This window comes from Sinohyriopsis cumingii, chromosome 12, assembly GCF_028554795.1.
Source record: "Sinohyriopsis cumingii isolate HCF-2022 chromosome 12, ASM2855479v2, whole genome shotgun sequence".
Taxonomy (NCBI): domain Eukaryota; kingdom Metazoa; phylum Mollusca; class Bivalvia; order Unionida; family Unionidae; genus Sinohyriopsis; species Sinohyriopsis cumingii.
Genome location: NC_142972.1, coordinates 107561762 through 107573858, shown reverse-complemented (window position 1 = coordinate 107573858; position 12097 = coordinate 107561762). Strand labels below are relative to the sequence as shown.

Below are 12097 nucleotides of genomic sequence, written 5' to 3'. Positions count from 1 at the left end.
ATCCTCTTGATGACATCATAATGCAATCATCTTGATGACATCATAAGGCAATCATCAAATCAGTTTCAGCAGCACAGTCAGCCTTTATTTTTACAAAAGCAGACTACCTTAACACTGATGCCACCAATCCCAGAAAAAAGACATTTTCTCCACAGCCAGTAAAGCAGGCAAGGAAATTTTAACAAATTTAATTTTTTATACATCAAAAACGAGAACATATGTGATGAGCCTTTTTCCAACTTCCAATTACTCAATTTACCTGTCAGAATGTCTTTTCTGAAGTAGAATTTTCCTTCTCGTATTGCATCCCTCTTGAAGGCTGTGGCCAAATTTTCATCCACCTGTGGCATAAAGAATAAATTATAGTTTAATTATACACAATGAAACTTCAGATCAGACAAGTACATGTAGATTTAAGAAAGGTCTATGATGGAAATTTTAATTTAAAGCTGTTGGGACATAGCGTATCATGAAGAACTGTAAGTTTACAAGATCCATATTTTTAAAACTTCTGTGAACAGTTGATAAAGTTTATCCGACTATGACACACTTTTCAAAAGCCCATATTGACAATATGTTTCAAATTTAGTGTAATACAAGGCCTATAATGACAGTTGTTGTTGTTGTTGTAGGGCTTAACGCCATTTTTCAGCACGCGATTGGCTATACATGGCGGCCAGTATTAATGGTGGAGGAAGAACCCGGGAAAACCCCGGAAAGAACCACCGACCCACGAGAAGCTACTGGCAGGCTTTCTCACATACCCACATTAGCCGAATCCGAGACTCGAACTCACGCAGACAGAGGTGAGATGGCAGTGATCCGTAACGGAGAGCGCTTTAGACCACTCGGCCACTCTATAATGACAGGACACATCTTATGTTTAGTGTAATACAAGGCCTGCTCTTGTGTTCCATCAATGTGTGTGTGTGTGTGTTACAAAATCATGACAAAATTACAGTTGTTGTTGTTGTAGGGATTAACGCCATTTTTCAGCACATGATAGGCTATATACATGGCAGCCAGTATTAATGGTGGAGGAAGAACCCGGGAAAACCCCGGAAAGAACCACCGACCCACGAGAAGCTACTGGCAAGCATAAAACTACAGTTGTAATACATTATTATAATTAGTAGTAGTAGTAGTAGAAGTAGCATTCATTACTCATTATGGTTGCATTAGGTCCCAATATGTGACCCTAATGTATAAGTAATCAGACTATATGATTAGATTGTAAAATAATTCACAGTCTGATGTCAATATATATATATATATATATATATATATATATATATATATATATATATATATATATATATATAAATAAATGATTCGAGTCTGTCAAGTCAGCTCTCCTGGGTCAGTGGTTCTTTCCAGGTTTTTCCCAGGTTCATCCTCCGCCATTAATACTGGCCACCTATTGTGTGCTGAAAAATACCGTTAAACCCTACTCTTGTGCTGAAAAATAACATTAAACACTACAACAACAACAACTGTCAAGTCAGTATCTGAAAAGGGGAAACAACATGCAATATCAGAAGCTGTCAGATAGAGTGATCTCACCTTGGAAAGAGGGATGAGGAAGTTTAGCTGGAAAGTCAAGATAACTCGAGTCAAAAGAACCAGGAATACTGTGTAGGCTGCATTCTCAAAATCTGTCAGCTGAACCTTAAATATGTAAAAGAACAAACTACACCTCAAATATTTTTCTGACTTTCCGAAATAAAGTATTTAAAAGATGTTGCATTTCTTTTTATTTACATTTTAAAATCACAAAACTGAATCAATGTGCATTTTCAGGTTAGCATCATTAAATGTACCTAAATGTAATAAATTTCTTTCGCACACAAAGTATTTCAACACATCTGATTGAATATATGGTAAAACATGGTGTTGTCTTTATAACAAATTTTTCAATGCCCCCATAACTGGAGGCATCAATTTGTTTAATTTTTAGGAGTGAGCAGTTTTCCTATTTAGCAATAATGTAGTTGCCTCCTTTAATTTCTTTGCAATAACAAATATGGACTCTTCCAGCACTCAGGACTAATGCGGCAGATTACATCTACACAGAACAGTCCTTTTCAGCATGTATCAAATGAATGGTGTCGTGCTTATGTCGATATGAACTATATTTAAATCATTCATGTGCAAAAACAAATTCTGAACTTTTTGATACATTTTGAGACAGTGACATGAAAATTCCAAGTTGCCAGTTCTGCATGATAAATATAACCAACAACTTGTCACAGGCGACTGTTTATTGGCACATGACAAAAGATCACAGTAAGGATTACCAGCTACCTGTCTATGTACCTACATGATTGGCTAGGTTTGCCAACACAGCTTAAGAAGCTGACTGACTAGAATGGCTTTAGTACTAAAGGCAATTTTTTCAGTCCAATGTAATGTTACCAAACCAAATAGCTGATACAGATCAATTACAATGGTGAGTTAATTAGAGACATAGGTAATTTCAGGTGTGCTAGATCATGTTTAGAATGCAAAAACATCAGCTAATAGAAGCTAATTACTCACATAGGTAATTTCAGGTGTGCTATACTTTGTGAGCAATGCAGTATCTGACATTATATACAACAGTGGGTAATTAGAGTCTTGGGCTATGTCAGGTGCAGTATATTTGTGAATGTTGTATCAGATACTGACTGAATACAATAGTGGCTATTAGAGTCATGGGCAATGTCAGATGTGCTCTACTTGGTGAATGCTGTATCTGATACTGACTGAATACAATAGTGGCTATTAGAGTCATGGGCAATGTCAGGTGTGCTATATTATGTGAATGCTGTATCTGATATTGACTGAATACAATAGTAGCTATTAGAGTCATGGGCAATGTCAGATGTGCTCTACTTGGTGAATGCTGTATCTGATACTGACTGAATACAATAGTGGCTATTAGAGTCATGGGCAATGTCAGATGTGCTATACTATGTGAATGCTGTATCTGATATTGACTGAATACAATAGTGGCTATTAGAGTCAAAGGCAATGTCAGATGTGCTATACTATGTGAATGCTGTATCTGCTATTGACTGAATACAATAGTGGCTATTAGAGTCAAAGGCAATGTCAGATGTGCTATACTATGTGAATGCTGTATCTGATATTGACTGAATACAATAGTGGCTATTAGAGTCATGGGCAATGTCAGGTGTGCTATACTTTTGTGAATGCTGTATATGATATTGACTGAATACAATAGTGTATATTAGAGTCATGGGTAATGTCAGATGTGCTATACTTTGTGAGGAATACAATATCAGACATTGGCTAATTATAACAGTAGCAGATAAGAAACCAAGAAAGCCTGTAAAAAATGTATTTTTGTCTAATTTATGTACAATGGTTTTGACAAAAAATCCTTGAGCTATTATTTGCTGATATTTATTTTTGCAAAATTTTTTTTGTTGGTGGGGTATTATTTTTTTTCTGAGGGTCCATAATTGTTACCATATTACATCTGGAATCTTGTAATAATCAAGAGTGATATAGCGATGGAGATCTGTTATAAGTTTACTATACCAAACCACAAGAAAAAAATGTTAATTTTTCTGTTCTTCCAACTGTCAGTCTGTCTGTACTTACCTCCATTGGTCTAAACTCTACTCTCCATCCAATTTTACTGTTTGGTGGTGGAGGCTTAAACCTCATTGTCTGCCAGTTGGTTGATTGGATATTCTGTAAGAAAGAAATTGGATACTCTGTAAGAAAGAAACTGGATATTCTGTAAGAAAGTAATTGGATATTCTGTAAGAAAGAAATTGAATATTCTGTAAGAAAGAAATTGGATATTCTGTAAGAAAGAAATTGGATATTTTGTGAGAAAGAAATTCGAAAAGTGTCCATAAAGGTCCCAAACTAAGCAAGTACATTAATATTACTGAGGCTGAGTGTACAAATAAAGTTTGAAACATGGCTCCAATTTTATTCTTTAGCGTAGTGGGGTAACAACTTCAACCATTTTTGTGGTATTAGTCTATGTGACTGTTTTTGCATGCTTGACAAAGTCACTCATATTGATACAAATGTACTCAAAGGTGTTTACTACATGCTGGATTTTCACATTTGCATGGGTGAATGGAATAGTAATTCAGGTAAGTGTTTGCTGGGCTGAAGTATAAACTCAAATTTAATAGTTCTGTTAAGATGTGGGGGCCAGAATGATCTGGGAAAATTCAAATATTTGAGTTATGGAGTTGTGATACATTGCAGTGATTTATCAACCCCCCACTGTTGTGTATTCGGTTCTGTATCTCATGAGATGTGGATAAAAAGCAACATTCTTTCAAAACAGATTTCATAATTTTATGATATTGTTGTTCTCACATAATAGGCTATGCATGGTGACCAGGATAACTAGTGATGGAATAACCTGGGAAAATTCCAGTAAGAAATACCAACCCACAGAAAGCTACTGGCAAGCTTTCTCATATACCCATATTGGCCAAATCCAAGACTCAAACCCATATGGACAGAGGTGAAATGGCAGTGATTGGGAGATGAGAGCCTTAGACCATTCAGCCACCCTGTGTCCCACATGTGAATTAAAGCATAGCTAGAAAATGCAAGCATGCAAAAACCTAAATGAAGTGATATTACCATTATCTTTACACAGGCATTTGCTTCAAAAGACTTGAATGAACTTTGCATTAAATGATTTCTCATAGTTATCTCCTCCTCGAATATTTGTGGCCCTTTTATCCAAACTTTCTCTTTACAGAATCATGTTCTCATATTTTCATGGTATTACCATAATTAAGTCCGGACTATTTTCTGAAGACACTTTTTCTTCTTCCTTTCTTTTATCAAAAGGTGACAAAAAATAAAATAAATGAAAATAAAACACATCTGGCCTCGTTGGCATAATTATTATGAAGCATAATCTACAAATACAAAACTCCTAAAAGAAATGTCAAAATGATAATATTTAGAGGTTATCTGGTTTTGAAATCCATGATAGAAGAAGGGTCACATCATAGGCTGACCTGATCTTAATGACCCGGTGAACAACATTTCAGCTAATGCAAAATAATAATTCAAGCATACCCTCAACACTAGGTAACCATGGAATTAAAAATTAAAATTCACCAATTTAGATTTTAAGTGAAACAAAATTGAATGAAATTATGGGGATGAAATTTGAGACAATTCAATTATGACACCATGGTAACACATAAATTAAAGCTGATTGTCATAACTTATGTTGTAGGATTATCACTGGTAAAAAAAACAGATTTTTAGGCACCTGCTAAAGAATGGAGTCCACAGTTAACTTCCCTTTAGCAAGTTTTTGTACTGACTCTATATCATTCCATACCTGGTTACTAAAAAACCAGGTCACAAATTCACCCCTCCTATCTGTTCAACTATTCTGCTTCATCATATCATAATAGTCTTCATGAAGATGCAAGTCACGAAATGCCAAATGACTTCAAGAACATCATTCATGGTGGAATGTGGCACCGACTTATTGTTTACTCTAACTGGTATAGTCTGATATCCTATCTTCACATGAACATTTTGATTAATGAAAATGCAAGAAATGTTTCCAGTCTTTTAATGAAAAAGTTGTACTAGACTAGAAAATATAAATAAATATATCTTAGTACCTCAAAATGATCCATGTCTTCCTCATCATTTTGGTGAATCTTTTCACTGAACAATGAGATGGGATCACGGATAAAAAGATGAGCAATATGTTTTGCCAATAGGTCATCAACACCTGTAATATGAAATGTCATGAGGTCATAAACACCTGTAATAAGAAATAATATGAAGTGCCTTTTAAAAGGAACTTTTATAATGAAGGGCCTTATTAATGGAACTGTGTTGAAATGAACAGCCTTATAACAGGAACAGTGTTATAATGAAGTGCCTTGTAATGGGAACTGTGTTAAAATGAAGTAGCTTGTAATGGGAACTGTGTTATAATGAAGTGCCTTGTAATGGGAACTTTGTTATAATGAAGTGCCTTGTAATGGGAACTTTGTTATAATGAAGTGCCTTGTAATGGGAAATTTGTTATAATGAAGTGCCTTGTAATGGGAACTGTGTTAAAATGAAGTGCCTTGTAATGGAACTTTGTTATAATGAAGTGCCTTGTAATGGGAACTTTGTTATAATGAAGTGCCTTGTAATGGGAACTTTGTTATAATGAAGTGCCTTGTAATGGGAACTTTGTTATAATGAAGTGCCTTGTAATGGGAACTGTGTTATAATGAAGTGCCCTGTAATGGAAATTGCATTATAATGAAGGGCCATATAGTAAGTGAGTTCTATATTACGAATGCATCCATTTTTTTATGGGTATCAATTTTCACCACTTTTGTACCCACCCCAATGCGAAGAATGTTTGGCTGTACTCAATTCAATATATAGGATGCACACAATTCACTGGTTACTTAAATAAGTGCTTTCACGACCACAGAATCAAGAAATATCGATAGCAGACACTACAAGAAAATACCCTGATTTCTGTAAAAGGACTGACCAAATAAAGGTAAAATATACCTTTTAATGCATTAAAACATCAATCATGGCTAACCATTTATGGATATAAATACTTTCAACAGGATGTCAATAAAACTTCCATCTCTATAAGAAATACAGTACAAGCTTCAATGCCAGTCACAACCCAAGAATAACCTCTCGTATCTAACTAATACCCCATGTCAAAACAAATTATCATTTAACAGAAGTAGCATTAACAAGATTTTCAAGACGGCTACCATGGTGGTTATGTTGGATGCATCATTTTAATTTGGAACAAACAAGACATCATAAGAAGTCTTCTGGTGAAATCCCCATCTTGATACGACCGTTCTGTTGGAGTAATGAGAACAGGATTTTCAAGATGATTGCCATGTTGACCATAATGGATATCAGACTGGTACCATTTCAATTTATGACCAACTAGACATCATAAGAAATCTTTCAATGAAAGCACATTGTCAATAAGATCAACCATTTAGGGTAAATAACAGTAACAAGATATCAGACATGGCCATTGTGGCAGCATATTGGAGTCATGACTGCACATTTTCCTTTACAACCAACCAGACTTAACAAGAAGCCTTCTATAGAAAACCCCATATCAATAAGACTTTTTTTTTCTCAGCAGAAGTAGCAAACAAGATTTTCAAGATGGCCACTGTCATGGTCATATTGGGTGTTTGAGCATTTTCATTTAGGGCCAACTAGACATAAGAAGTCTTCTGATGAAAACCCCATATCAATGTTTCATTCATTCTGATGAAAACCCCATATCAATGTTACATTCTGATGAAAACCTCATATCAATGTTAAATTCATTCTGATGAAAACCCCATATCAATGTTACATTCTGATGAAAACCTCATATCAATGTTACATTCATTCTGATGAAAACCCCATATCATTGTTACATTCATTCTGATGAAAACCCCATATCAATGTTACATTCTGATGAAAACCTCATATCAATGTTACATTCATTCTGATGAAAACCCCATATCATTGTTACATTCATTCTGATGAAAACCCCATATCAATGTTACATTCTGATGAAAACCCCATATCAATGTTACATTCATTCTGATGAAAACCTCATATCAATGTTACATTCATTCTGATGAAAACCCCATATCATTGTTACATTCATTCTGATGAAAACCCCATATCAATGTTACATTCTGATGAAAACCTCATATCAATGTTACATTCATTCTGATGAAAACCCCATATCAATGTTACATTCATTCTGATGAAAAGCCCATATCAATGTTACATTCATTCTGATGAAAACCCTTATATCAATGCTACATTCATTCTGATGAAAACCCCAATATCAATGTTACATTCATTCTGGAGAAAATCCCATATCAATGTTACATTCATTCTGATGAAAACCCCATATCAATGCTACATTCATTCTGATGAAAACCCCATATCAATGTTACATTCATTCTGATGAAAACCCCATATCAATGTTACATTCATTCTGATGAAAACCCCTATATCAATGTTACATTCATTCTGGAGAAAATCCCATATCAATGTTACATTCATTCTGATGAAAACCCCATATCAATGCTACATTCATTCTGATGAAAACCCCATATCAATGTTACATTCATTCTGGAGAAAATCCCATATCAATGTTACATTCATTCTGATGAAAAGCCCATATCAATGTTACATTCATTCTGATGAAAACCCCATATCAATGCTACATTCATTCTGATGAAAACCCCATATCAATGTTACATTCATTCTGGAGAAAATCCCATATCAATGTTACATTCATTCTGATGAAAACCCCATATCAATGTTACATTCATTCTGATGAAAACCCCATATCAATGCTACATTCATTCTGATGAAAACCTTATATCAATGCTACATTCATTCTGATGAAAACCTTATATCAATGTTACATTCATTCTGGAGAAATTTTTAAAATAGCTGTTGTAAGTGCCACAATGAATGCCAAGAATCAACATTTTCATTTAGGACCAACCAAAAATTATAAGAGGTCTTTTAGGGAAAACCCCATGTTGATATGACTGTTCATTCATTACGAGTAGTGATCAGGTTGTCAAAGATTGTAATGTGGCAGCAATACTGGTTAACAGAATGGCACCATTTTCATTTAGGGCCAACAAGACATTATTAGAAGTCTCTGGTGAAAGCATTCAATCAATGACTTTTCATTTTGATGAAGTAATGTTAACAAGACTTTCAAGATGGCTGCTGTGGTGGCCATATTGGATGTCTGTGCAGTAGCATACTTATTTAGGACCAACTAGACCATGGGATAAAAGTGTGCGCAAAGCTTTATGGCTATCCCCAAATAGTTTGGAGTAGCGATACAAAATTTGTGCTAACGGACAGATGGAGAATGATGGACCAACTCTCTATGAGCTATACAAAACACAAGATGAATGGTGAGTAATTTGTGAATGTAAATATAACCCCATCTTTCCTTTATCACGCCCATACTGTCATGAAGGAAATCAATCTTTAATTTAAAAAAGTGTATACATTTTAGCATATTTCAAAGTATTCACTAAATTCTGCAGGAAATGTTGCATTTATGAAATTCTGCAAGACAGTGTGTCCAAGCTTCACTATGATCTTTAAAAAGAACTAAAATATAAACTGCTCTACAAGTTGTGACAACAAAATTGTGTAGTACACTGAATTAGGATACACAACACCAAGGGCAATAACTCAAAAATTGTCAAAGCAAAGTGATTTATTTATATGTACCTCTTCTAGTGAAGATTGTAACATTTTCCATGTTTAATCACAGCGATCAGTCAAAAACTGCAATATTAATCATGTGATTGTGATTGTTTTAAACACTGGACTAAGTTACAAGACAAAAAAGGGCAATAATTCTAGCAAAAATTGTGGAAACTGTCATTGGTAGGACTATGCATCTTCAGGTGATCATCAAGTTTCATGGCCGTCCATCAAAAACTATGGAACTAGTTATGCTACTGAATAATGTCATACAATGAAAGAAGCCAACAAGGGCAATAACTCTAACAAACATTGTGGTAGCAAAGTGCTTTGTCAGCATACATATCTTCAGCTCACGACCAATAATATGCACCAGGCTTCATGGAAATCCTTTAAACCAGTTGCCCTAATAAGGTTGTATCAAACAGTGCTCCAATAGGAAAAGAGAAATAGCTCTAAGAAAAATTGAGGGAGTAGTTGCACTATTCAGATTATGTCATACACTGCATTATGCTACAAAAAAGGCAATAACTCTAACAAAAATTGCAGGCACAGTGTGCACGTATGATTTGGATTTTTAACACAGCTTTAACAATTTTTCAGTCATATCGCTATGATGTCTGCAGTGTGGCAGTTTATAGTGATGCCTAGAACTGGAGCATCATGCCACCGACATGTAGCATGATGTCCCACCCAGTCACATTATCCTGACACCAGGCCGACCAGTCCTAAAACTAACCCTTTAATGCTAAGCACCAATCAAGGCAGCTGTTAGCACCATTTCTGTAAGTCTTTGGCATGACTTGGCTGAGGATTAAACCCAAGATCTCTCACATCTGAAGCAGATGCTCTAACCACTAGGCCAGCAGAGCGGTCAGGCACAGAGTGAATTACTGGTTTGCGCATCTTCAAGTGATACACACAATATCTAAGCTGCAGGATCAGTTGCCCAAATGAAGTTGTGTCAAACACTGCTACAAGATGAAAAAGGGCATTAACTCTGACAAAACTGAGGGAGCAAAATGATTTGTTGATATGCAAATCTCCAGCTGAAAAAATTTCTGTTTTACCAAGTTCCATGACAATCCACCAAAAACAGGAACTAGCTGAACCAACAACTGCTAGATGGAAGGATCGGTAGATGGCTGCCATAAGTTAGGTATTTAAAATGTACATTACCCATCCCAACCTCAAGATTCCTTTTGAATTCACTGGTCCTCTTTACAAAATTATATTATACCTTATTGCATATTTCAATAACTTACCTCCCTCTCTCAGCTGATGGTAAATATCCTTATCATAGACAAGTTTGATGTCACTACAAGTACTGGCTGATAGGTAGCTGTCAACAGAGTCGTACCGTGACTTGTTTATTACAAACTTGTCTTTCTTCAAAGGCTGAAACATAAAACATTAATCTGAGCTACAGCTCTATTCCCAATATGACACTGCTAAAGCTTTATCCTCAAAATGACACCATTACAGATCTAATCCCAATATGACACCATTCAGTTCAATATTCAGTCACACCACTACAGATCTATTCCCAGTATAACATCCCTACATTTGTATTCCCAATATGACACCACTACAGCTCTATTACCCATATCACCCCACTACAGCTCTATTCCCAATATGGCACCACTACAGTTCTATTCCCAATATGGCACCATTACAGCTCTATCCCCAATACAACTAATACTCTATTCCCAATATGACTCCATTACGTATCTGTTCTGAATGACACTAGTACAGCTCTATTCTAAATGACACTACTACAGCACTATCCACATTAAGACACTAGTACAGCTCTATCCACATTAAGACACTAGTACAGCTCTATTCCCAATATGACTCCATTACGTATCTGTTCTGAATGACACTAGTACAGCTCTATTCCCAATAAAACTCCATTACATCTCTATTCTAAATGACACTACTACAGCACTATCCACATTAAGACACTAGTACAGCTCTATTCCCAATACGACTCCATTACATCTAAATTATGACTGACACTACTACAGCAATATCCACATTATGACCCTAGTACAGCTCTATTTCGAATATGACACCACTACTTCACAATGTGACAAACTAACTCCATTACATCTCTATTATGACTGACACTAGTACAGCAATATCCACATTATGACCCTAGTACAGCTCTATTTCGAATATGACACCACTACTTCACAATGTGACAAACTAACTCCATTTGCATAATCTATTATATGACAAGTTAAATATAACGTGTTAACAATCAACTTGTTACTATACTAATAAATATATAAAAAATCTATTTCAAGATACTGTATAGAAGGTAGCAGGTATTTTTTGACTGATGTAGTGAACTACTGTGGGTATATTCTGTAGTGATTTGGTTTTGTTCACAACCTTTGAATTGTATGTTTTTCTAGCTATATAATAGTGATTAAGGATCTAGAAAAATCATAATATTCAAGGTGGTAAATTTTATGAGATTTATCTTTGCAACCTCACTCTGAAACTGCTCAAGCTGTACTATGTATCTACCACTAAAAGTGACTGCTATACAGTCATATCTTGTAATATGTCATGATTTGAATTATCAATGATAACAAAAAAACCAGGCTGATTTTCATCAGATTCTGAAGACAGGTCCCATTGGCTCACCTGAGATGAAATATCATACTACCTTAAAACTTGCTGTCACTACTCTGGTGACATCTGATCACTACACTGGTGTCACTACTCTGGTGACATCTGATCACTACACTGGTGTCACCACTCTGGTGACATCTGATCACTACACTGGCATCACTACATTAGTGACATCTGATCACTACATGGTGTCACTACTCTGGTG

The 12097-nt window shown here is 35.4% G+C and overlaps 1 protein-coding gene across 2 annotated transcripts in view; it reads right to left on the bottom strand.

Annotated features, from left to right (window-relative positions):
* The window catches only part of LOC149787213 (glutamate--cysteine ligase catalytic subunit-like), a 76726-nt gene that overhangs the window by 16720 nt on the left and 47909 nt on the right, over positions 1 to 12097 (bottom strand). For both annotated transcript variants that reach the window (XR_016425128.1, XM_089977711.1), the window contains exons 10-14: positions 10515 to 10647; positions 5634 to 5746; positions 3610 to 3702; positions 1564 to 1668; positions 260 to 341 (exon numbers count right to left, since the gene is read on the bottom strand). Coding sequence is in view for 1 of the 2 variants with exons in the window: in XM_089977711.1 (XP_089833837.1) it covers positions 260 to 341; positions 1564 to 1668; positions 3610 to 3702; positions 5634 to 5746; positions 10515 to 10647 (526 nt within the window). In the remaining variant the exon portion in view is untranslated. The remainder of the gene's footprint in view (positions 1 to 259; positions 342 to 1563; positions 1669 to 3609; positions 3703 to 5633; positions 5747 to 10514; positions 10648 to 12097) is intronic.